The sequence below is a fragment of the Alosa sapidissima genome, chromosome 7 (assembly GCF_018492685.1).
Source record: "Alosa sapidissima isolate fAloSap1 chromosome 7, fAloSap1.pri, whole genome shotgun sequence".
Classification (NCBI taxonomy): Eukaryota; Metazoa; Chordata; class Actinopteri; order Clupeiformes; family Clupeidae; genus Alosa; species Alosa sapidissima.
Window position 1 is genome coordinate 15,144,234 of NC_055963.1, and position 27,985 is coordinate 15,172,218.

Sequence of the window (27,985 nt, forward strand, 5' to 3'; positions counted from 1 at the left end):
TGGTCATAGTAATTGACCGCCGCCTGCTGTGGTGGAGTAAAAACTGAATATGCTCTTCAGTAGCAGCAGGCCTAGAGCAAAAACTGTGGTGGTGGTGCGCATCTGTCAAGATAAAAAGACCTCATCAAAATGTAAGAAAAAGTAACCTATCCCTATATCTCAGCTGCCTCTACTTTTGAAAGCACAATGTTTAATAAACTGTAGCCTATAGCTACTGTAAGCTATTCACTTAGGCTATATTATTATCCTATCATGTGTAGGCCTATGTGGTCAAGACTTTCAAAACAGCAGGCCTGATCATCTGTTAGTTGGTTTGATTGTGTTGAAAATGTAGGCCTAGCCCGAATGGGGTTCTCTGATCATACGCTCTATTTGGTGACTGTCACTGATAGCCTACTATATACACACAAATGAACATAGGAGACACCCACATGCCACTGTGATGGACTTTGTTTCACACTACTGTGATATTCCTGCAAACCAACAAAGGAGAGTGGACTGAGTTAAATGTCAATTTATTGGCAGACATAATTCAAACAATATGTATCATCCAGTAATACATGAAGACTGTTAAGACCTTGCGCATACAGCAGTGAGGGTCATACGCCTACGCTACTTTAAAAAAAGCTCATAAGGCATTGTGTTTTTAAACCCCAACATTGACATGAATGGATGATTTCAAATGATTTGTATAGTTTTATTTTACACTTATAAATGTATGTCCATATTTCATATTCACACTAGCTCTTTATTTCAACACGGTACACATTTAGAAATGTGATTCCAGAGGGGGTTTGAAGATAAATGCACACATTTATCTTACCCTTCCTTATACTTGTAGCACCTTTCTCTTTTGCACATTGTAGGCCAATACATTTCTTAGATGGCACCAAAGCAATTGAATGAGTATAGCATCTGAAAAGCTGCCAAAATGGTTAACAATATTAAATCATTAAATTATTTAACTAATAAAGAAATAAAAGAAACCTTGACCAGAAAGATAATTTAGCTCTCACTCCACTGAACTAATATACACAATCCTGTGCATTTCACATATGACTATATCTTAACACAATCACTGATGTTCAGATGATCATTAATTAAGCAATCAGGAAAATGTTGTGTGATGCGCACAAATATGAATTGTGAATTTGCATCAAACTCCACTACAAGAACCCATGTGTGCTTGAGTTAGGGTCCATATGTAGGACCTATGGCACTGTCCATTAGGGTGCTAAAGCTGCTGAATTGCAGGCCCTCCCATGGAAACCCTGGGTTTAACGGCAACAGATGATTTGATTGATGATTATCCATTTATAATATATTGTATGGGGAGGGGGGGTAATTTGTCATGATAACTTGTCATCATATCAAAACCCGTAGAACTATAAAAGAGTTGATGTGGAGGAAGGGGGAGAGGGAGAGAGCAAGAGAGAGAGAGAGAGAGAGAGAGAGAGAGAGAGAGAGAGAGAGAGAGAGAGAGACTATACTTTACTGTAATGCATGTTAAGGATTTTAATCTCAATATTTTACGATAAACCAAATCGTTTCACCTCAGAGTGAGATTTTACAAAAACATAAAATACATACATAACATTTCCTTTAAAAAGAAATGTAAGTTAGCTCATTCATTTTAAAGACAATAAAATGGGATAAATGAGACAATCTTGTTAAATTGTAACAGTGAAAGAGGAAACCGAAACAGATAAAGACACCATGCTCAGAGAAAAGTAGCATGCCCATGCAAGGCTTATTACTGCAGTGTAATTTTGTTTTGAGCTACAGTATATCAAAGGCCATTGTTTACACAGCCCAGCTTACTCCTACTAATCCTTTGATAGTGAAGAAAGTATTTTCCCATGAACATGTTATTTAAAAAGGGAAAACAAAAATAAAAAAGGACATGTGACATTGCCATTTGTTTTACACTAGCTGGAGCTTTATGTACCTACATGTGGACCATACAAATTACTTTAATTGACCTGTAAGATCCATATACATTGTGCATACAAAATGACAAGGAATTGTAAAATGTAAAATGTAAGTCCTCAATGCCGAATGCCTTTAATTGATGTAGGGAGTGCCTTTCTTACACATCCTGTTTTTTAATATCATAAAAGTGTATGACTAAATATAATGTTGTAGAAGAAATTTATGCTGCACGGAATCTGACACAAACCTTAAGACAAAGCTTAGTTGATCGAAGTTATAGGCATTCCAGAAGACTGAATGTGTAAATGATTAATTTACACTTTTTTTTTATGTAAAAAATTATGTTGAGCAACATTTAGAAGTTGTGCATAGGGTCACTGTAAATATCCGATCCAACTGAAATATTAATACATAGGCAGGTAATGAAAACCATATAAGACACTTTCCAATACTTGAGAGTAATTCTTACTTGATAAGTGTTTTTGAGTGAATGGAAAGTTCAGGTTATAGTTCAGAATTCATTCAATGTCTATCTCATCTAATGGCTGGTATATGCAACAGTTGTAGCTTATAGTGTAACAATATTGTAATGTGTTATAAAGAGTAAAAACAAGTTGCAGATTCTTTTTAATTGCAATAGTTAATTTGTGTTTAAGCCCTGAACATTTTGTGTTTTGTGCTAAAAGCAAGCGGTCACTTGCCAGGATATTATGTAAAAATAGCATTTACCTGCATTAGCATGCTTACTTCCTTTGATGGAAATCTTTCTGAACTTTCTGCAAGTGGTTCATATCATTCAAAATAAAGCATATAATAAAAGATATGCTGGTTTACCTCAACTTCTCATTCATCATTGCTAAGCCTATAGCAGGAATTTAACAATCATTTGTTACAAGTCACAATTGTAACAAAGGTCTGTTGTCCAAGTTCTAGATAATTTACAGCAACACCCATGTTGAACGTTGTCTGTGAAATATACTGGAGTAATATCTTCTCGAACATCAACTTATGTCAATATACCATTATCCCGATCGCCTGGTTGTATAGGGCCTACAAATCAATGAATTCCCTCCAAGAAGTTCTGAGACCTATTGGTCCTTACGAATTTTAAAAGAGCTACAAAAATATACTTGACAATTTTACTATTGCTTGGATTCGGTCTTCTGTTTGTGAGATGTCAGGCTATGTCTGACTGTCATTGTGATTTCAAGTTTCTAAGTTTCTGTGTCAAACTTTCTCTCTTCTCAAAAAGCTGAGTTTTCCCCCTTTCTCAATGATTGTTATTCTGTTAAGCATTTTGTTTAAAAAATGCAACAATTCCAATAAATGTTAATGATATAAACTGTCTAATTACTTATCAGTTTACAGAGGATATAAACAATAATTGTTTAGACCCCCAACTGTTCATAATATTATGATGTCAAGTTAAAATGTTGAGACGCAGTTGCTCATTCACTCTACATAAAATTCTTTGAAAGCACAGTTAAATTGAGGAACTGTCTCAGAAATTACAAATGGCGGAACCAACCGCTAATTATTCTGGAGATCTTTTTGCAGTCATTTCATCATAAAACATCTTCAGAACATAACTCTAGTAAAAACCGGTCAGGAACTGTGTTGTGAATGCATGGTCTTACAATCATCATGTAAAATAACAACTTTACAATGGCAATTAAAAGTTATTATTTAATGGTAATAACAATAGAAATATATTCAATTATATTGAAATGTTATTATTAATGAAAGCAAAATATTAATGAGGACATAATTCATATCAGTCATTCTTTTCACAATATAATATCATTTTAGAATTCAATGCTGCATTAGAGAACATTGGTTTGTGATTAGGAGCTTATGTATTCCAGAAAAATCTCTTATTCCTGCCTAACTTAGGCAGAATAAAAAGCACACTAAATATATCCACTAACAGTAACAGTTTACAATAATGTTATGGTCATGACTGTGGGTCTCTATATAGAGCAACAGGCATGTATTACTGGGTTTGTGGTAAAACACACATTCAGAATTTCTTGGCAAACAGAAAGTTTCACAATGGGAAACAACGGGCATGCATTTCTCTGACTTGAAAAACGATATATGATTGTCAAATGTGACAAAACACACTCACACACACTGACCATCTCCACACACACTAACTCATAAAAAGTTGAGGAGAAAGCTGATGATACGTACCTCTGTGCGTCTGACAGAAAAGAAAAATTAACTGCTCCAAAGTCGCGCACAGACCTGGAGTCTCCCAGGACCATAGTTTACACAGGAATATGACTGTGACCCTCTTAACTAGGGCAAATTGTAACAACAAGATGGAGGGGAGGGGGTGGGGCCCAAGGTCTCCTCAGTGGATGATGACGGACCTCTAACTGAGGCCTAATAAAGTGTTACTCACAATGTAAAGTTTATGAAATTGAGCTTCCAATATGAAATCAACTGTATGTCTCTTAATGACACATGAGGGTATATTTCAATATATTTTAAAAACCCCAAAAAGAATGTGGTGGTGCAGACTTGCTACCGTTCCTCAGTATAAAAAGGTGAAGAAACAGGTAAGCACTGAATTGTTCACATTTAGCATCATGTCACACAAGCTTCATCCTTGTGTTCCACTGCCTTTGTTTCTCTGTGCGTCTCTTTGACTGCCTTCATCTTTCTCCCAAAAAAGTGCCTTCACGTTGCAGTATTAAAAATGTTTCCTTATTCCTTCATGTTGCTCTCCTCTAGTTCCTCTCACCCCAAAAAAACCCCACAACCCCTAGTCCTGGAACGCCAACCTCCCTTATGTCCGTCCTATTGCACTGCTGAACAGCCAGCCATGAGCGGTTCCGTGTTCTCAGTGCTTCTGCTGATGCTGCTGCTGTTGCTGTTGCTGCTGTTGCACCTGAAAGACATTAATCTTGCTGGTGTTCTTCAGTGTCTGCCGGCGGTTGCAGAACCACACGCGCACCACCTCACGGTCGTAGTTGAGCTCCTTGGCGATCTGCGTTATCTCCTGGCCGGTGGGCAGGGCGTTCTTCTCGAAGTAGGAGTTGAGCACCTCGATGGCCTGCGGCGTGAAGCTGGTCCGGCGCTTGCGCTTCTTGGACGGCTCCCCGCCCACAAACTCCATCAGGTTCTGCTGACCCTTCTGGTTCCAGAGTTCGGCCTCGGCTAGCCAGCGCTCCAAGACTGGTTTCAACTTCTGGGCACTCTTGGGGGTGATGTCCAGCTTCTCGAACCTGACAGAGAGGAGTGAAATGAGATCAAATGTGTTGTTTTAACTCTACAGATAGCTACGCATACAAGTAACATATTTCACGATTTCATATTGTATTGCAGCCTATTCTTGCCATTTAGCCACATTTAGCCAAATTTCAGTGTGACAGTCAGCTGCACTCTGCATGTCAATTAGAGTGGTATAACCTCTGATGCAGTTTTGAATTAAGGATAGCGATAGAGTTCAACAGTTTATAAACTAAAGTGCATATCACGCTGAAAAAGGGCACCTGGCCCCAAAATGTCTGTGGGGCGATTAAAAAAGCTTAAAAGAACTGTTGAGTGCTGTCCCTTATTCATAATTCATAACCTCGGATACAGCAGTGTTACCAAAGGTAGCCACCTCTGATTGCAGGACTACATCAGTCCTTCCTCTCGCTCTGTGTGAGCAAGCCATCTCACCTGCAGATGGCGGACTGACTGTAGGCGGGGCCCTCGGTGGCGGTCAGCGCTTGGCCCACCTGCGTTTGCGTGAGACCTAGCGAGAGCCGGCGGATCTTGAAGTTCTTGGCGAACTCACGGATCTCCTCCAGGTTTATGCACTCCTCGTCTGTGCCCCCCTGAGGCGGCTCTGTGGACAGACGTGGACAGATCACTAGCCATTTAGCCAGAGCTGCGCTAAATAAAAAAAACATGAACCAAAATCCAAAGGAGACTTTCTTCCAATAACCTTACATGGCACAAGGGCCAACTGTCCAAATGACAACATTCTACCAATGAACTACAACATTAAGAATTCAGAGGCAGCTAGTTATTTTTCTTGGTTCATTAATTTCATAGGCCAAGACTGCCTTCCCCTAATTTAACATCTTAAAGATAGATCAGCTAAGCATGATTTAATCTTAACACACATTAATGTTTCAATAGGGCAAGACATTGATATATGCTCTTCTAAGCACTGTTGGAAAATATCTAGATAGTAATAATTTGAGTAAGCATGACTACATTTTCTACACCAAAGAAAAGAGCAATATTAATTTAAAACACTATAAGTATATGTGAGGACTATCCCATCTTATTACAGCATACAGTGTAGTGAAACAAAAACATGTCAAGGATGGAGTACATTTGACATTAACATTCTCAAGAACAAATTACAAAATGGAAAACACTGATTTTCTTTGAAGTACATGCCATGCGTCATCCTTACTGAAAGAGGACAGGGAGCTTGTGTTTATATCACACAGGCCAGCACCAAAAGCACTTCTCTAAAGCCATTTATGTCACAAGCCTCCCATTCTCTGGCTGTATCCATTTCTAAATGGGATGTTATGATTATGAGTAATAAACAAACATACAATGTTCTCAGGCGTCCTGCCAAGGTTGCCAGGCGTAATTTAACTTTGGGCTAATTTGGATGCTGTGCCCGGCACTGAGGATAATTAGCAAGAGCAAAACAGAGGCTACGCACTGCTGACGAGCTGTCCCACTGTGGGCGCCTCTCCGCTGGCCAAGGGCACTGCAGATGCCAGAGAGGGGGGCACTGGCTTCACCACGGAGGGCTGGGGATCGATGACCAGGGGGGCAATAGCAACGGGGGACTGTGCCATGGTCACCACAGGACCCTGGAAGAGTCAACAAAGTTTTTTTGGGGGGGAAGTGGCATAAAGTTGAATTATATATAATTGCTGTTTGAAGTGCATATGGATGCAGCTACAAGACATTTCCATAAATAGCAATAAAAAGTGAGAACAATTGAATTGTCCTTCAGATCATACAATTTTTAAGCAGAGAACTTCACCCACAGCCATGAGTATGAGTATAGGTATAGATATGGGTGTGGGTATGGGTTTAGGTATAGGCATGGGTCTGGGTATGGTGTGGGCGTGGGTATGAGTATAGGTGTGGGTATGGGTATGGGGTGGGTGTGGGTATGGCGGGGATCACATTAGCCAGCGGCAAGCAGCAGGTTTCCTATTGTTTTCTATGGTTCAGCAGCGGAACGGTGGCAGCGCTGGCGTAACACTAGCGCTGAGCAAGCTGAGCGTTGAACTTCAAAGCGCAATGCGAGCGTATTCAATTGACAAACAGCTTGTGTTGCTTAGGAACGAGATAAAACTTATTATGGTCTGAGCGTTGCATTACGTTTGCTGCTGCCGCTTGCGGCTGGCTGATGTGATCCTCGCCTATAGCAGGCAGAGCTTGAAATGAACACCCACCGAGCACCAATGGCGAGTATATTTTTGTATTGGCGGCTGAATTATGGCAGGTACTGTGCCACTTTGGCGTGTGGAAAACGGCTGCTTATCAACTGCGAGAATAGGCTACTTTAAACACATTAAACTGGCTTGCCATATCAACTCCACTTCACACCGGTATTTGGTTCACCCAATGTTGACATGGTCAGAACAAGAAACAAGAAAATGAAACTTCACAAGTCTTACAGTTATTTGGTTACCCTTTCATGCATCTGCTAAGAAAACGAATAGATCGTCAATAGAACTTGAAAGTTTCAGATGTTGCATAGAAACGTAGCCTATTGCTTGCTTACTTTCACCTTAAAGGGGTGGTTCAGGATTTTGGACATAGGACCTCATTTCCAAGTAAGCAAGTGTGATATTTATCAGTGGAGACCGTTTTCAACACGTTTCATCCAGTCCTTCTAATTGCAGAGTTCGCAGGTGCTAGGCTAGCGCAAGTCAACGGTATGTGCTTTTGTGTTTTGGATGTGTTTTTACATGGATGTGTTTTTACATCTACCAGCCCCTTTCTCTAAAGTCCAAAAAGTTAATTTCGACCCCTGGGTATAGGTGTGGGTATAGGTTTGAGTATGGGTATACGTGTGGGTATGACAAAGAGGGACCTTAAACTTTGATATGATACTTGTGTTTCTGTAAGATTTTACACTTTTGAATAGACTCTCCTGTGTTTAGCCTAGCTTGTGATGTTCCTTATAATTTATACTTCTAATGCAGTGTGAATTCATTCTTTCTGTTTGACACTAATCTAGTTCTTAAAGTTCTTATTAGGTTCTTATTATGACCGCCGCGCAGCGAAGCGGCGGTCATATAGGTTTAGTCAGATTTTTTTTATTTTTTTTTTATTTTTCGCATGCTCATTTCCGTCAATGAGTCCTGGGACACTGAAAGACCGGGGTACACGAAACTTGGTGGGCATGTAACCCCACATGGATAGCATGGAACCATCGTTTTTCGTTTTGATCTGTAGCCCCCCCGCTGGACTGGACCCCCCGAAAGGAGGGTAGGGCAGACACAGTTTTCTGTGAATATCTCGAAAACCATTTTTTTTTTTGTATGTTGATCTCAAGGGGCCATGTCAACCCATTCCATAACCACTCATTTCATGTATAGCGCCACCTAGTTAAACACAAAAAAGTAAAAATGAGGTGGTGTAATTGAAGGTATCTGTGACCTAACATAGTCAAAACTGCACGAAATTGGAAGTGTAGGATCATTATGACACCCTCTGTATGCACGCCAAGTTTGGTGGAATTCCGTTCGTGGGGGGCCACACAATAAATTAATTTATGTTACTATACACCAACTGGCCTGTAGGTGGCCGGAGACAGTTTTCTGTGAATATCTCGAGAACCGTAGGGCCTAGGAGGTCCACCTTTTTTATGTATGTTGGTCTTAAGGGGGCATGTCAACCCATCCCATTACCACTTATTTCATGTATACCGCCACCTAGTTAAAAATTAAAAAGCAAAAAATTAGGTGTTTTCATCACAATATCTCTGGCTGACAAGGTCAAAACTGCACGAAATTAAAAGTGTAGGATCATTATGACACCCTCCGAATGCATGCCAAGTTTTGTGTACTTTCGTTCATGGGGGGCCTTACAATAAAATAATTTATGTGTACATTTAGTGATGTACACCAACAAGGATTCCCGGGACACTGAAAGACCGGGGTACACAAAACTTGGTGGGCATGTACCCCCACATGGATAGCATGGAACCGTCATTCTTCGTTTTGATCTGTAGCCCTCCCCCGCTGGACTGGACCCCCCGAAAGGAGGGTAGGGCAGACACAGTTCTCTGTGAATATCTTAAGAACTGTAGGGCCTAGGATGACCAATTTTTTCCGTATGTTTGCCTCCAGGGGTCATGTTAACCCATTCCATGTGCACACATGTGCATAAACAGATACACACGCACACACATACATTTACAGTAATCATACGTATGACACATACTCACACAGTAGACATATGTACGCATGCATGCACATGCACAAACACACATACGCAGGCAAACACACAAGCACGCACATACACACACACACACACACACACACACCCACACACATAAACACAAATTTGTACACGCACACATGCACACAATTCAAGATTTTTTCCCGTCATCTACTCCCTGAATTTTTGGTCATTGATACCCGGGACACCGAACCACCGGGGTACATGAAATTTGGTGGGTATGTAGCCCCACTAGACTTTTACAGAAAAATTTTATTTTGTCCCCGGGGACCACCACCACACCCCCCCCCCCCCCCGTGCTGGGCCCCCTGAACCGCAAAAAAAAAAGGTTTTTCCTAAATAACTACCTGAACCGTGGCACTGAGGATGAAGAATCTTTTATGGTATGTTGGTCTCAAGGGCCCACATCAACCTGGCTCATAATCACTCATTTGTGATTTGCACCCCCACCCCCCGGTAAAAAATGAAAATGCAATATTATTCTGCTTTAATCGCCCCTATCTTCAGTTAAGATGTTCAGAACTGCACCAAATGTTATGTGTATGATTGACCTGTACACACACAGGCACCCACATACTATCGGTATTAGAACGGCCGATACATAATTACAAATTCAGTAGGATTAAAAGAAAGCCAAAATAAATATTCATCATCATCATCATGGCTGCATTTTCAGTATTGGCGAGAAGTAGTCGTTTGTCCACTAGATGGCGCATCGTTGCAGTGAGACGTAATTTTGTTGGAAGTTAAAAGTGGGTTGGAAAAAACAATGGACGCTTCCTACAAGGACTGTAATTTACAGCAGCGAACATCTAATAAGGATAGGACGATGTTCACATGAAGTGTAATTCCCATTTCTTCTTGAAGCCGAAATAAATCTGAGGATGTTTATCGGACATGCTTGGTTTTTACTGCAGGTACGTTAATCTTGTAATATCAATAAGGATCTAGGTAATGTTACCGTTAGCGTTGGTTGAGTGATGGAGGCATTTGATTGATTGCATTTGTAGAAAACTATAAATGCGGTTATACCAAGCAAATGTATAGCAGCACTGTTTGTATCTTTCGACTGTCATTTATTGCACGTGCTACAAAATCATTCTGTGCAATGGAAGATTTACCAACGTTACACTACACCGGTCTGATACAGTTTTGCCTATACATGCCTATACATGCGTGAGACTGAGACGCCTGTTTATTTTGTTTTAAGTGCGTGCAGGGTGTGAGAGGGGAATCGATGTGCTTTGATTACAGCTTGGTAGTTGTAGTCTGTGAAATTAAAAAGCACGTGTGTGTGAAGTATCCAAACAATGACACCATCATTTCATTATGGCTGCTTTAGCAAAACACCTTAAGCTACTGTGTAGTGGGTCCCATTTAGAAGTGGCTACTTCATTCGCCCTTTCCTTGACTCATGGAGCTGCGTGAATGTTATTACAACTTTTCGCCACGATATGACAGTTTAAGTCCGCTTGATACTGTAAGGCGTAAACCATTGGTTTCCAAAGGAGATTTTATTTGTGTCGCCAGCATAGCCTATTGACAATTTATGTTGTAAATAGGCCTACCTTATAATCATACCTGTAGCTTAGGGAAGCTAACAGCTATCTGTTAGGATCTAGTTTGTTAGTTACCGTTTTGTCATAACTCCCTGATGCATTTTTGCATTTAGAATAGCCAGAGCGTGTATATCTCAATCGGAAAATTAAACAATATCGGGTGCCTATGGACTAGGCTGGGTGAACCCAGCCTGATCTGCCCGCTATTTATTTTTTGATTTCTTAAAAGATTGAGCTTGGTCTGATGAAAGCCAGACTAGCCATGGACCTCAGTTACACAATGCAAGGGAACATGAATCAGCCTATATTTGCACGAACAATAACGGACAAAAGCTCTTCAACTTTGGCCCGTTAAAATGTGTATGAACAGTCTAGCGACGCATTTCATCAAGGCCCATTTGGACATGTCAGTTATTTGCACCACTGGTTAGATGTAAAACAGCGTTTCGTTTCAGACTAGGCTACTGTTACTTAATTTGTGCATTAACAATAACGTTTCAGACTACTGTTACTTAATTTGTGCATTGACAATAAAGTATTACATGAACTAAAGATGACTAAAATCTTATGTAGAAGAAGAAACATTCACAAAAAATCCATCCATCCAAAAATGACCTTTGTTTTTGATAGCTGTTGAAAACGGCATGGAACTGACAGAGATGTTTTTGTTTATAAATACATAAAAAATAAATAAATAAATAGCATTATGCTGATACCTTTTGCTTTTCCCAAATACAATGTAGCCTACAGGTGTAAGTGACCTTTCATCAATCCAGTTGCAATGGATGAACTGTGATGAACTGCCCTATTTGTGATTGTTTAGAGATCTTCTTTGGCTATTCTACAATCTATTCACCTTTTCAGCACCAGTAGGCTACTTTCTGTGCAGCCGCACACACACACTCAGGCATGCCAAACAAGCATACACAAAAGTTTCAAGAGTGGGGGATGGAGTAAAATATGGAGACAAATTGAAGTGTGATTTATTTTCGCAGAACGGATGTACAGGACTGAGCAGCGGTCATATTTTGTACCGCTATGCGGTACATCTAGTTATTTGATACTGCTGTTTCAATAACTAATGGTCCGATTAGAAATGTTCTTAATGTCCCTGATTCTTAAATAACCCATTGTATTGACCAAGTCATGAGTGTGCAGAGAGGGCGTAATGATACAATGATACAATGAGATTATGATACTGTGCGAGGTATAAATGTGTGTGTGAGAAACAACTGATTGTCTCTTGGGTGCACAGACTTTGTCTCTGTATCCTGAATGCCTGATGCTTATGAGACCTCTCTGCGCAGAGATTAATAAACTACTAACGAGAAAGACAAACCTTATTTCAGACTCAGTTTTTACAGACCTTTAAGCTAAAAATTCTTCCACAGTATGGGTATACGTGTAGGTATAGGTATACGTGTGGGTATGGTGTGTGGGTATGGGTATAGGTATATGTGTGGGTATGGTGTGTGGGTATAGGTATACGTGTGGGTATGGTGTGTGGGTATGGGTATACGTGTGGGTATAGGTATGGGTATACGTGTGGGTATGGCGTGTGGGTATAGGTATAGGTATACGTGTGGGTATGGTGTGTGGGTATGGGTATGGGTATACGTGTGGGTATGGTGTGTGGGTATAGGTATACGTGTGGGTATGGGTATGGATGTGGGTATATGTGTGGGTGTGGGTATGGGTATAGGTATGGGTATGGGTATGGTGTGGCTATGGGTATGCTGTGGGTATAGGTATGGATGTGGCTATGGGTATGGGTGTGGGTATGGGCTGGGCTGTACCTGTGAGGCTGGCTTGGTGAAAGTCAGTGCGGCCGAGGGCTTGGACAAGACAGCGGCAGTGGTGGGCACCTGGGCGGGGCCGTTCCCGATGGTGGCGATGATCTGGCCCTGTGCATTGAGCACCAGCTGGGGGGACACCGTCTGGACCTGCAGGCCCTGAGTGGGCAAGGTTTGTGTGGCAGCACCGCCCGCTAGGGAGGCAGGATTCACCAGGAAAGGTAAGGTGCCAATCACCTGAGAAAAGGAGGGGCAAAAGCAGGTGCCGTTTGTAATAACCCATACTTTATTAACTACATAGCTATAAACCTCAGCAGGAGTAGGAGCACCAGGGTATGAGATCAGGATACGGTGCCGAATTCTGTTTCTGCTAGTTTGCTGAGAGAAGTAAACTATGTGTGCATTCACAACGGTGGAGGTCAATTTGGATGAAAAGGCCTAGAGACAAAATTAGAGGGCAACATATGGCATTTAATTTTTTTTTGCTATTTTTCCCCCTTCATTAGTGAATGACCATTGCCTTGCATTCATTTCTGAGATAAGACATAGCTCTTCCAGGTTGTCCCAAGTGAATACAGCTCAATGACTATAGTGCCATTTGAGAAGGTCACTGTGTAATCACGCCCTTACAGCACCCACACGTGGTCCCTAGGCAGCCATCTGGGATAATCCTTTGATTCAAACAGCACTGACAGGAATGGTGTACAGACAAAAAGAGATACAAGATGTATTTAACTTACAAACATTATTAGAAAAGGTCCTATAGAACACCAAACAAGGATATTTGTTGTCTAGAGTTCTGTCACTGCAGATGGCATACATAGCATTCATTCTTTACTTAATAAGAACCATTTAATCAAGGCATTTTGGCATTTAATATAATTTAATATCATTTGGCAAACGGCAGTTTGGCAGAGGCCTTAACATAAGTGTGGCAGTGGTCTTTTGTGATTCACCTGTCCCTGGGCGTTGGTGATGATCTGGCTGGTGAGGCCAGCCATATTGGACATGGCACTGGTGAAAATAGGAGTTGTGGTCAGGGAGCTGATAAATTGTGGCTGGGCACCCAAGGATGCTGCACTGATCTGGGAAGAGACAATTAGATGAATCATGAAATCGGCTATCGTTCCACCATACAAACTAAATACAGACACAATAGATTCACTAGAACTGATACACTTCACAATGCAGAATACAGTGGTACAAAAACTGCACTGCGGCTCTATGATCTAAATATAAAGGAAAGCCATCAAATGTAAAATGTAGTTAGCGGTGCTGAGGGTTTTTCCAGTGGATTGTACTGCTTGCTTTCTTGTTCCAAACTGAACTTGACAGCACAAATTATGGGGTTCATAAGTCAGCCACAGCAGAAACTCCCTGGACGCAGACCCACAATTCCCTAAACGCACACGGACTCCAGCAGTGCTTTTAAACTATTTCCCAACGGTAGAGCTCTAATAGGAACAAAAAGCGTTCGTACGATGGCGGGATTTATGGAGAACCCAGCTGTCTGGAGTGTCGCCACGGATGCGCTGGGCTCCGAGGTTCTGGGAGTGGCCACCGTTGTCGTTGCTGTGGCAACCTGCGCCGTGGTGGGCAGCGTGCTCTGTGTGGACGTCTGCATGGCAGCCTGCACCGACTGCAAGGCCTGGGGAGCGAAGAGCGTCTGCGTGGGCATCTGCAGCTGTGGCTGGACTGAGTTCAGCATAGTGGCGGCTAGGGGGAGAGACGAAACAAACAGAGACATATGAAGTCCAAAAAAACCAGCAGGAGCCCAAGGTCATCTTCAGGGACAGTCAGTCAAATAACCAAAGGGGACGTCTGATGAGCAGCGATGAAGCAGAAAAATCATTCAGCATTAGCCAAGCCCTGCTATCACTGGAGGCTAAACCCAACAAAAACCCAGTTCCCTGCAAACGCACAGCAGGGCTCTAATCTAGAAATAGACATATGTGTAGACTACACTGTCTAAGCTGCTAGAGGAATTGTTTGGTGTTAATATTTGTGTGATTCAGGATTATTACTAAAGTGAAATTCTTCACTGTTACACACCAAGATGATGACATGCCATATTTCCAAATTCAAGGTCACTAAAAGACTTCATTGCACACATTGATGTGCATAAATTCATAGTGACCTACTCCAAGAAGCCTGAAACAGAATGGTTGAATATGGAAATGTACCCAGGTTGTACCAAAGATGTACTATGAGGTCATCTAAACCCCCCCACACAAACACAGGCATGGATCAAGTCTCTTAATCCACATTCACACCGCAAGCGACTAGCAACAGACCATGTAATGTTAATGTAGTTCAGCGATTACAGGCTAAACAGCCACTGGTGATGGAAAAACATCACATGACAGAGTTACAGCATATCCTTAACTACATGTGAACCATCAACTGCCATGTCTCTCACTCTGTCCACACTGAATCTGTTAAATATGACAGTCTATGGTGTTTAAAAGAACAACACGAGCAAAACAATGTGCAGAACAACGGTGTTCGACAAAAGTCCTGCTCAAAACGTTCCATCACATCGCACTGCACAGCATCAGAGTCTTTCTAATGAGGAGACACAGCACTCAAAAAATCCTCCATAGAAAAGCATGGGCGTAGTTTGTAACGCCAATATGGTAGTTGTCTACGCATATCACGCCCCTTCCACGGCAAAACGTTGACATGTGAATACATTGAGCCAATCATGTACTGTGTTGTGAATACATTGAGCCAATAATGTGGTGTGTTGTGAAGACATCGTGCCAATCATGTGTTGTGATCTCGCCGCTGGAGCAAGATTGGTGTCGTGAAGCCTTGCGCACGCGCATTTCTGTTGAAATGGATGCCCGATGAGTACCCAAAAAGCGTTGCCATATGGCTGCGGAGTGGAGGGACTTGCCTAAAAGGACTTTGACAGCATTGCTGCATCTAGTTAGGACACTCCAATTGACAACAGAGTATTCAAACGGATTCTGTCGCTAACACTCGCTCGCATCACAAGCAGTTAGGACACGGTGTTAGAATCATTTCAATGACAAGAGACAGACGATGAGCAAATATAATCGGCATATGTGTGAACGGGGCCGTACCCTGCAGGCCAGTGAATGGCAGCTTCAGGAGGCCCCCGGCCGAGCTGGCGGCGAGGCCAGGCAGGGTGGCCACGGTGGCCGTGGGGAAGGTGAGCACGGCCAGGCCGCCCTGTCCCGTCACCGAGCCGGCCATGCTGATGGGGATGAGCAGAGGTTGGCCCAGGGAGCCCGGCTGCGCCATCATGCCCGTCATCAGGGTGGCCAAGCCGTCCTGGGTCAGCACCTGGAGGAACAGACCAGCTCAGTTCAGTTTATTGTCATCATACAGAGCAGAGTCAGTACAACGAAATTTCAATGTTAGTCAAGGCAAAAAATTACAAATAAAAAAATACAAATACAAAACAATAAATAAGTAAACTGACATACTATATACAGGGTTCCTACACATTTTCCATTTCAAAATTCCATACTTTTTCCATACTCAAATTTCCAAACTTCTCGGTAGATTTTTCTGACCATATTCTCTACATTGCGGCCACATCTGGTTTGGGATAACTCGGTGAAAACAAAGGTATGGACAACTGAAGTGAACTAAAAAATGACACTTAATATTCGTCCATTTAGCTGGTTCATTTTTAGTTGTATCCTAGTTGTATCATAGTTGTATCTTGACGATGGGGACTGACAGTTAAGCTACACAACAGTAGGAATGGTTCATTATGACCAAAGTGAAGTCATAATGAATTATTGCAAATGTGATTATTGCAAATGCAACAGTCTGAAAACACAAATATTTCTCCATACCCTTGTTTCTTTTTTCCATACTTATCCAGACCTGGAAATTACTAAAATCAAATTCCATACTTTTCCAGGTTTTTCTTTTTTTGACATTTTATTTTTATTTTTGGCCATCAGGATGTTTTACAGGGATTCAGACAACAAAACAGTACAAAGTGGATTATTATATCCAGTTGGCCTACATACAAGGTGTAATAGAAAGGAGAACAAAATGAAAGAGACCAAGTAATACATAGCTGCAAATCACTCATACATTAATCCACAATGTACTATAGCGTGCATTAAACTTAAATAAAGCTATGTATTTCCTTATTATGGCCTAATAGTTTTTACTTGCAAAAGAGAACAACATGAACATGGGGAGCTTTCACATTTCCACAAGGCTAGAATAGAGATGGTAATAATAGAAAAATAAATGTTTTTAACAGAAATCTGATCTAATGCATTTATTATACCCAGTCCATTTCGACCAGATCCTATTGAATTTCTCACATTGAGTTCTGAGAGAGAAGGAAAGCCTTTCCATAATATAAATATCATGAACTATATCTAACCATTCATGTAATGATGGAGGCTCTTGTTTTAACCTCCTTCTTGAGATAGCTTTTTTGCTTGCTGCTAGAAGTATCAGTATCAACTTCTTATCATTGTGGTCCCAGTTATCAAATGATATATTTCCTAGGTACAGGGTGTCAAATCTATATGGGATGTTCATCCCCAGGGCCGCTTCTAGGTGGAGGTGGATTTCTTGCCAGTAAGGAGCTAGAATTGGGCACTCCCAAAACACATGGAAATGTTTGGCCTCATTGACTCTACAGGTTCTCCAGCATGTTGTATTATGTATTTGTTGTCGTTGTTGTAATGGTGTAATGAAGAACCTAGTTAGGTTTTTCCAACTAAACTCCCGCCAGGTATTTGAGCATGTTATCCCCCATTGTAATTCACATAGTCTCTCCCAATCTTCCACTGAGATAGCTTGACTAGATTCTTTCTCCCACTTCTCTTTAATGTATAGTGTATTGTCTGAAACAGCCTGGCGTATGCTATGGTAAAGTCTGGAGATGATTTTATTATATGTCTGAAAATTGCATGCCCTTAGGAGCACTTCAAAAATACCCGTCTTCCCTGCCTCCGGTAGTCCAACTATAATTTGGCAGAAGTAATGGCGGACCTGGAGGTCCCTATAAAAATCATGTCGTTCCAATCCATGCTCTTTCCGGAGTGATTCAAAGTTCTTAATGTCCCCTTTTGTACAAAAGAGTGATACGTTGTAAGACCTCTTTTGATCCAAGTTCTAAAAGTATTATCTAATTTGCTGGGCGGGAAGTCAGAATCAAAAGCGCACCATCTCAGCATTTTTTAAGGGCCCTCTATGTTACAATGTTTTACTGTATTTTGCCAAATCATTAGAGCTGTAGTAATCCAGGGATTATTTTTATTTATCATATCGTTCATTAGTCCATGGTCCGCCACTATGGCCGCCAAGGGAACCCCTTCACTAATTGTGCTCTCAATATCCTTCCATCTTGAAGAGTACGATGAGGCACACCAACACACTAAAGGTCTCAGTTGAGCAGCATAATAGTAATCACGTAGACACGGAAGGCTTAATCCTCCCTGTTGCTTTTGTAACTGCAGAGTTTTATATCTAGTTCTAGGTTTTTTACCTTGCCATATAAATCTAGATATCAATTTGTCCCATTCTATGAACTGTTTGATAGGTATTTCCACTGGGAGAGTCTGGAAGATCTTCCAGAACAGTCTTGGTAACACATTCATTTTTATGGACTCTACTCTGGAGGTTAAGCCCAGGGAGGGGATAAGACTCCATCGCAACACGTCCGACTTAATTTTCACGTCTAAGGGGCCATAGTTCAAGTCAGACAACTTTGAGATATCCTTAGGTAGGTTAACACCAAGGTATCTTATATAATCTGCATCCCATCTCAGGTGGTACAGTACTTTCCCATAAACCAGCTAGGGGGGTTATAATTGAATGTGATAACTTGAGTCTTATGGACATTTAGTTTATACCTTGAAAGTGTTCCATATTTCTCCAACAGATCCATCAACCTAGGAAATGTTTGTGAGGGTTGTGATAAGTAGATCAGCACATCATCAGCGAATAGGGCAAGTTTATGTTCGTCAGTTCTCATTGCTATACCCTTAATATTACCATTTTGTCTTATCCACTGACTCAATGGTTCGATAAATAAAGCGAAGAGTAGGGGGGAGGCAGGGCAACCCTGTCTGGTTCCACGCTGAAGAATGAAGGGACTTGACAAGGACCCGTTTACTCAACCACAGAAGGGTTGTCATATAAGGCCTGAAATTTTGCAACTATAGTCTCATGAAAGCCAAATTTTGATAAAACTTTATAGAAATGACCACCTAACGGAGTCAAAGGCCTTTTCTGCATCTAAGCTTATAAGGGCCGCCTCTATACCATGTTGTGTGATGTGTCTGATGATGTGCAGGGTCCTTCTTATGTTGTCTTGTGTTTGTCTTTGTTGGATAAACCCTGTCTGGTCAGGGTGGATGAGTATGGGTAAGATCTTGTCTATGCTGTGTGCCAATATTGATGTAAATAGCTTATAATCGACATTTAAAACACTTATTGGGCGGAAACTACCACATTCAAGCTTGTCTTTCCCTTCTTTTGGAATAAGTGAGATAATCGCTTCCCTCCAGGAGGGGGGAATTTCCTTTTTTTTTTAAGACCCAATTACATGTTATCAGTAATGTTGGAGCCAACTGCTCTCGCAATGCTCTATACCATTCGGTTGTGAAACCATCTGGGCCTGGAGATTTATTCGTCTTCAGTCTAGAGATTGCGGAGTTTAGTTCTTCTAGTGTTATTTCAGATGTTAAGTCTTTATTTTGTTCCTTCGAAATGGAGGGTAAATTAAGTGAGGCCAGAAATTATTTAATCTGAAGGTCGTTATCAATTTGTTGTTGGGAATAGAGTGTTCAATAGAATTTTTCAAAGCATTGCTGGATTTCCTCTACTCTATACTCTATAGTTCCACTTTCTGGATTTCTTATCTTGTGGATGGTATTGTCAGCTTGTTGCTTTCTTAATCTGTATTAAAGGAGTTTCATCGCTTTCCCACCTACTTCATAATACCTCTGTTTTAAAAATAGCAACTTTTTTTGTATTTCTTTAGTGCTTATGTCTTCAATTTCAGTCCTTATCTTTTTTATTTGTTGTTTCACCCTATCGTCCAAAGTGTCAATGTGGAGTCTTTGTAGATGCTTTTATTTAATTCCCAGGTCATGTAGTCTCTGCCTCCTAAGTTTCTTTATGTGAGAGGTGATGGCAATAATTTTGCCCCTCATAACCGCCTTAAGCGTGTCCCAAACAATTACAATTACAAACAATTACACCTCTCCATTATCATTTAGTTCTAAGTATGATTTAATTTTTATATTCAAGTACTCCTTTCCTGGATTATTCAGAACATCTGAGTTCAGTATCCACAATGTGGATCTAGGTTTTCTGTTAAAGCTCACAGATATGAAATCAGGACTATGGTCTGAGAGTGTCATTGGGCCTATGTCACATCTCTGTATCATATGGAGGTCTCTATTGTAGATAAAGAAGTAGTCTATTCTAGAATATAATGCGTGAGGGGCGGAGTAGTAAGTGTAGTCTCGACTGGTGGGATAAATTTCCCTCCAAACATCTATAATAACCAAGTCCTTCATTAATGCATTCATCTTCCTGTTAATGGGCTTTGATGATGGCCTCCCATTAGAGACATCTAGCTTTGGATTCAAATGTATGTTACGTCTGTAAGTCTCCACAAGCAATTACTACCCCCTGGGCTTTTGTTGTCATTAAATCAAATATTTTTCTATAAACCATCCAATCGCTGCCAGGGGGCGCATATACATTTAGAAGACTGATTAGAGTTCCCTCTATTGTTCCTATTATCATTATATATTTTCCAGGTTTTTCATACTGCGCAGGAACCCTGTATATAGGGCCCATAGGGACCATTACATGGCATTTACATTTATTCATTTAGTAGACCCTTTTATCCTAACAAGGATAACACCATGCGCGCAAGTGTTCCATTTACTGAGGAACTGTCTTTACTGTCTGGTAAGTGCATAGGTGTATTAAGGTGTTAGAGGAGGGAAGGGCACGGTAAGTGCATAGGTGTGTTAAGGTGTTAGTAGTGTAAAGACCGTGACATGCTCCCGCGTCTGTGTCCCGCGCACACGGCGCGTGACGAGAATTGAGTCATCAATGCGCATGCGGGGGTTTTGTGTGCTTCCCAACAATTGGAACAGTGTGTCAATGACGCACATCTTCGACACGCGCAAATGTGCACTTGCTTTAGGAGAGGAGGTTCTCTCCCTTCGGAAAATACCAGAGGTGAGAGGGCATTGCACGCAGAACAGAGTGCCAGCATTCCAGCTCAGATATGGAATAGGCCGAGACCTGATTAGACTTATGTGACGAAGTCTGTTGATTGGTTAGTATTTGTGAGGTGCCCACATAGAGTATGGTTAGGTGAAAGGTCATGGGTGTTTTTTTAGATTATGGCTCAGGGGCCAGGTGTTTGGGTTGAATGGTACTGCTTACAGGACTTCTTTGTAACTGAAGGAAATTGCTGTGCTTGCAGTACAACTCAAAGTCTGAAGCTATAAGGAGGTTTGCACCTTCACGATCACTGTGTACTTGCTTTCTTCCTACAGATGTATTTGTTTAAAGCGGGGTTTATTCATAGTTGTTTGTCTCCTTGTGGGCCACAAGAAGGCTTTTGTTTAAGTTTGTTTACTCTTAGAGGACTTTAGTCATCCTGCTGTGTTCAACAAAGATGAGGTTTGATTGGTGGTCTTCATGAGAATTGGGCATAGACTTGACAACAGACTATTCTCTTTTTTATTCATACATCTCACTTCAAAGGATGTGGTTGAAACTGATAATATTCTGACTTGCTTCAGTATCAAATCTACACTGCAAATCAACCTGGGTTGAGACAGAGACTGAGTGTAAGGCAGGGATCACACTGACCAGCGGCAAGCGGCAGGTTTCCTATTCTCTATTTCCTGTTCTCTATGGTTCGGCAGCGGAACGGTGGCGGCGTTGAACAAGCTGAGCGTTGAACTTGGTTCAACTTTCAAAGCGTAACGCGAGCATATTCGATTGTTAGTTTAGGCAAACCGCTTGTGTTACTTAGGGACGAGATAGAACTTATTATGGTCTGAGCATAGCGTTGCGCTTACCGCTGCCGCTTCATTATTTCCAGTGTGATCCCCACCTAAGGGCTGAGAGAGGCTCACCTGTGGACAGGCCTGGACGGTGATGGGCACAGTGGTCTGTGGCTGATGAACAGACACACTGACCGCTTCAGAGCTAATCAGAGTCTGAGGAGCAGGGGCTGAAGCATCAGCAGACACCTCCAGCTCACCTAATGCACACACACACACACACACACACGCACACACATTTTATTTCTTTATTTGAATCCGCCAATCAAATTTCTTCCAGAAAGGATTCAAATATTCTCAAGAGATGACACAGCTTTGACATTCAAGTGTACATAAACCATTGCCTACGCCACACAGCAAGGCTGCCTATCACAGCTGATATGGAGCAGAATTTTGCCAACTGTTTAGACTTTCCTTTTGGTAGCCCTGCCAGTCTTAGTCCACTGACAATCAGTTTGTGGACATGTCCCAGGCTACCAAATATCAATGCCACAAACTTACATGCATAGCCTAGGTCACTGATCTTTGCATGGAGGGGTTGGTATTTAGTCACTTTCTCACACACACACACACACACACACACACCTTCAATAAAATGCTACAGTTTACAAATATCTTGAATGTCTGGAAATCTTTTAGTGGCAGTGAAACAAACATCACAAAATGGCACTGGATCTTCTGTTCTGTGAATGCATTAAAAGAAGCAGCCTATAAAGAGCCCAGAACAGTAGTCCATCTGCTTAGGAGAGCATACATTTACTCCATGTCACTCTCACCGCCTCACCTCCTGTCTTTATTCTATTGGCTCCGGTAGGAGCGCTCGGAGCCCCTCCCTCCGAGGTCAGTTTCCCCACCTCCTCGCCATCGGCCGCCGCCTTCCCTTCCGAGCCCGAGGACGTCAGGGAAGAGTCGACCTCCACCTCGAGGACGCGGATCGTCTCATGGCCAGACATCACAATGACCTGCATGAGAAGGAAGGGCTGCTCAGGGACATCATGGAAACCGATGCCTCATTATCACTCTGAGAGGCTAAGAGAATAGTCTGATCTATTCAGCTATAGGAAATACACAAACATTTCAAGTCAGAATTGCTGCACACACAAACACGGAAAAAAAAAACAGCCATACGGTACTATATTACAGCTCTTATAGCTCCTCAGTGGTGGACTGAGCAATCACAGCAATTAAAGAAATACCACCAGGGCGTCGTTGTGAAGGCAGCCCTTTCTATTTCAATTAGGGTGAATATTTCACTGCTGGCCGTTTCTAAAGGGAACCCTAAGAATTTGGTTAAGCTGCAGAAACACCAGCTGAACTGGCACAGACATGGCTGGCACTGGACTGCTTTGGTTTCCCCAAGTTCACCTAGAAGTACACAACTGGTTGGGGGCGCTGTGGCGCAACGGGCTACAGCGCCCGTACCATGTACGAGTCCGGGTGCCCATGGGGACCCGGGTTTGGATCCGACCTGCGGTCATGTCCCGATCCCACCCCATCTCTCTCTCTCCCACTCACTTCCTGTCAATCTTCGCTGTCCTGTCAGAATAAAGGCAAAAAGCCCAAAAAATATACTTAAAATTTTTTTTAAAAAAGAAGTACACAGCTAGTCTACATTTCACCCTTACAACTACTCCCCTAGGAGGGAAAAATAGATTGTTGATCTGCTCAAGCCCCAGTAAATCCCGAGAGAACGGGAGAGACAGAGGAGAGGAAGAAGGAAAGAAGAGGATGGAGCGAATGGCACCTGAGCAAGACACGGAGCATCTCAGTGAAAACAGAGGAGAAGGTGGGACAGTGTGCATACCTGGTCATCATGAGCAGAGAATTTCACAGTGCAGGAACCTAATGGCTGAAAAAACACTTCTGCAGTCAGACAGTGAATGGCTAAGGAGAATAGACAGAGAGGCCAAGCACACATTAGGACACAATGGGTCAAATGAAAATAAAATGGACACATAAAAGAAAAAAAAAAAGACACACATTCTCACACATGGCATGAGTAGAGCATACTGGAGCAGGAACACCAGCCCACAAATAGCTTAAGCAATGTTTTAAGTGCCAGCCTCAAACAGCATGGCTTGAGTAGGCTGACAACAAGCATACAAGACATTGCTTGAACAGACAGAAACAGAAGCCTGAGGAAATGTGACGGAAATATCTCGAGGGAGCAACTGCAGAGTGTTTTTGTTTTAATGGGAAAAACAATCACAGGGTGTTATGTGTAATAGAGGTTTTTCTTGTTAAATCATTCCCGACAAATGAATTTGTATTGTGATGGTGAAACGTGCGGTGAGGATATTGGGGCTGCAGAGTTGGGGCAAGCAGGACAGACTGGAGGTCACATCTAACAGACCATACGCTGGATGTGTGGGCTACCTGTTCGTTAACGGTGAGGGGTGCGTTGTTCGCCGAGAGCTCCTCTGAGTCCATGCTTCAGAACTGGGTCACCCCGTGGATTCTCACTGGCTCAGCATTCTGGACAACGACCAAGCTCTCAGCACCTGTGAGGAACTTTGAAAGAGACATATGGTTCAACTCTGCAATGCTCCATTTCAAACCTATGAATTATCCCCCTGAAAAAAGATGCCTTAATGTGAACTAAATAATGTCAGTGTTGACAATTTACAATAACTAACAATAGCTATTACTCACAACCTCAATATCTTTATGCTTGTTTTTTAAATCACATTAAGAACACCCTGTTTTTGATGTCATGCCGTGACGTATACTGTAGGCCTATTTCAAGACAGCATGCAGTGTGTCTGTTTGGACATTCGAAAGACCAACAAGTACAGTAATCAATCAATGGCACACATCCCTCTTCTGCATCAGACAGTAAAGTAACGAGTAAAGACAGTTATCCAACTGTCAAGATACACATGGCAGAGAAACGTTCTTCTTACCACTGGCAGCGAACCCCTGTATTGTGGGCAGCGAACCCCTGTATTGTGGAGAATAATTACAACATTGCCGTCATTCCTCTACCTCCTAATGTTCTGCAACCAATTAGCCATGAATTCAATTTCATCATGAAAATCTTTTGGCACTCCAAGAGGGCACAGCTTCCTTAGCTCACCTCTGCTGCTGGCCACCTTCCATAACAGTGCCACACAAAGGTCATGGGGCAATAGAATGTCAAAAAGGGAAGGTATACCGAATGCTCAGATCGTGGACGTAGTAGATTCCAGGTACATGCAAGGTGCTCTTGAAGTTCAAAAAAGCTGTTGTAGAAACAAGGCTGCTTGGCTGACATCAGGCACACTTACATGGAGACAAGGATCAAATTATTAAAAACCTCCTTGCCTACGATTGGGGAATAATAAGAGTAAAAAAGGCCGGTCAGGCTGAAACCAGTCTGTTTTTTATACTCATATTATTGCCCAATCATAAATAAAGGGCTTTTAATAATCTGATCCTTGTCTCCATGTAAGTGTGGCTAGGTCAACCAGCCTTGTACAACCAGCCTTCTACAACGGGCAATGGAATATGTTGGTACAAATTAATTCACCACCACGTTTTCATTAGTCGGTGTCCACTGTCCCGCATGTGAGCTTTCCAAGCGAAATCTCAAGATTACTCAGAAGTGGCTTGATGACAGATGCAAGTGTTGGACACTCAGGATTCCATAGTAGAGGTCACAGGCTATGGGTAGCAAAATATTTTTTTGGTTTTGTGAATCAAGGTTGTATAGGTGCTCTTTTTAAGTGTCAAGTTTAGCTAACAGTTCTCTTTACAATGTGAGATGTAGGCTAACTTTATATACTTTCTATGTGTTTTGGAGCACTGCAATAGGTATGGATCCAAAGACTGAGGGCCTCGGAAGAGGTGCGTATCCCACGGTTCCTGGACACCAGGAACACTCCTTGTGCAGTGCATAGGTGACAATAGCAGAATTTCCAGAAGGTAGGCTATAACCTCAAGCCACACTTGGTTCAAATGGTCACCTAAATGCACTAAAATGTAAAGAGTGTGTACGTGTGTTCTGTGTGTTTTTCTTTTTAGCACATTATAACAGTCCTTCGCTGATTAGCTCACTGTAGGGTGAAGTGGCTGGCACCTTCTCAGACTGATAGCCATATGAACCAAGCGTGCAACATTTCACTGAAGTAGAAACGACAGAGCGGCTTAGTTCACATTTTCAGTAGACTAGCGGTCTATTTCAAACATTATGCATGCACTGCGCATCAAGGGGTAAATGTTTCCTTCGTCGTTGTAAAGCGGCCTAGGCTACGAAGCCTCAACAGCATTTCTGTGATATTCTTAGCACAGTTTGTGGATGCTGCAAGGATTCAATGTCACGTCCTGATTTCTTCCTTCCCTTAGCCGAAAAAACTGATTAATCTGGGGCTATGACCCAACCCACCATGAAAATATTACATCTGTCAAAACTTCAGCAGGTGTTACAACCCACCCCACCCCGATTTTTGATCCAATAAAAATCTCGCCGCGTACAGCTTTCGGGACACCCTGTTACCCTTACACGTCTTCAACACCATGTAGTTCACTACTATGCCAGGGGACAGCATTTTATGTATTTCCTTTCTCTTTATCATAAATATATAAATTATGCTAATTACGAACATTGCATATTAACCAAAAACTCATTTCCTCTTAGCAGTTCGTCTAACAATGCGATAAAAACACCAACGGCCGTAAATGCTTTCCCTTTGAAACTTACCTTTAGAATGTCGGTTAATATCGTAGATTCTCCTCTTTCGGACAGCTTTGGCACAGTTTGATGTAGACACACATAATTAAAAATTCATCTCACAGCTTCCAGACAGGCGCTATGGCTGCACACAAAAGAGGTATTTGCATTGATAAGAAGGGTCGCAGCGCGAAGAACCTCCTTTCCTTAATATTTAATCACGATCTTCGTCAATATTGTTCAGGTGAAGTCTAAACACCTGAAGGCAAAGCATAGAGTCGATATCTGCAAAAAAGTCCCGCAAAATTAATACAATTTTGGCATTTTGCACTACGTCATGAACATAATTTATGCAGGCCAAGGCTTGCATTGAAAAAATGTTACTGGCTCGACTTAAGGGGAAAATATGGCGGCCTTAAAGTGACAGTGGAAATTTCACAAACATGCGCAGTATAGAGACATCACGGCGGCTGCGTTGCGTCATGTGCATGTACATTTTTGAATCTGAGTGCTGTGTAGTCCCCGTCTCTTTCCAGTTTAGCGAAAGAAAACAGGGAACTATTACTGGGGGGAAAATAGACATGAGAGAGGATTCTTAATGCTTAATCAATTGAATTGTAAAGTAGCCAAACTGAAGGCTACTGAGAATGGTGCTGGAACTATTGGTGCAATCAATCCATTTTGTATAATAAAATAAAAGGTACAAAAATTGCCACTGCCAAATCCAGGATAGCCTATCTATCTATCTATCTATCTATCTATCATCTAGTTTTGTTATTTATTGGGTTCTCCTGATAGCCTGATAACCTATGATTGTAATTTTGAGAGTTTTGCTATTTGGATTTCAAAGACGGGTAAAGGTATTGCATTATGAAAACATAATGCCCTTTTATGCACACTCTGCTTTGTGTGCTATGTCTTTTCCTCTGTGCTGTTGCCAGCTGGCAAACATTGGCGTTTGCATGCATTAGCAACATATTGCCATGGAGCTCAAAGGGAGAGCTGGGATTGCTGAATAGCTGAATCTTTAATTATCTCTATCTAGTCCTGGTGCCCGCTCAAAAGAGAAGCTCTGTTTCATTGAGTAGCATCTGTAATTACTGCATCATATCCAAACTAAGCTGTAGGATTCCATTTTGGTTTGCTCCATGAGCAACTGCTTGTAAGGCAACAAAAAAAAATGTAGCAAATATTCATTAGATAAACAATACATTCATTGCATCATAATTTAGTGCAATAACTGGATATTTGACTTTCTCACCAACCGTTCACAAGTGGTTAGAGTGGGGGGTCTGACATCTGACATTAACCATCAGCACTGGTGCTCCCCAAGGCTGTTTTGAGTCCACTGCTGTACAACATCTACACACATGACTGCAAAGCCAACAGTAGTCATACCTCCATCATCAAGTTTGCAGATGACAGTGATCTTGGGCCTGATTAGTAACAACAATGAACAGCTCTACTTGGATCAGGTTGATGAGGTGGCACAGTGGTGTCAATCTAACAGCTTGACACTGAATGTCAATAAAACCAAGGAAATGATAGTGGATTACA

At 41.8% G+C, this 27,985-nt stretch overlaps 1 protein-coding gene across 5 annotated transcripts; it reads right to left on the reverse strand.

Annotated features, from left to right (window-relative positions):
- Window positions 1-3,604: 3,604 nt before the first annotated feature.
- Window positions 3,605-26,828, reverse strand: pou6f1 (POU class 6 homeobox 1). Of its 5 annotated transcripts, XM_042098303.1 has the most exons (12): window positions 26,459-26,828; window positions 24,157-24,291; window positions 23,585-23,629; window positions 22,565-22,742; window positions 21,853-21,980; window positions 15,820-16,042; window positions 14,211-14,446; window positions 13,687-13,815; window positions 12,734-12,967; window positions 6,614-6,767; window positions 5,605-5,773; window positions 3,605-5,165 (listed from the first exon to the last, which is right to left on the reverse strand). In XM_042098303.1, the coding sequence occupies exons 2-12, from the start codon at window positions 24,208-24,210 to the stop codon at window positions 4,781-4,783; spliced, it is 1,935 nt and encodes a 644-aa protein (XP_041954237.1). In that variant the 5' UTR covers window positions 24,211-24,291; window positions 26,459-26,828; the 3' UTR covers window positions 3,605-4,780. The 5 variants fall into 5 exon arrangements, with proteins under 5 accessions (XP_041954237.1, XP_041954238.1, XP_041954240.1 ...); XM_042098304.1 differs by lacking the exon at window positions 23,585-23,629; XM_042098306.1 differs by lacking the exon at window positions 26,459-26,828 and having other exon boundaries at window positions 23,585-23,664; window positions 24,157-24,293.
- Between the last annotated feature and the right edge of the window lie 1,157 nt (window positions 26,829-27,985).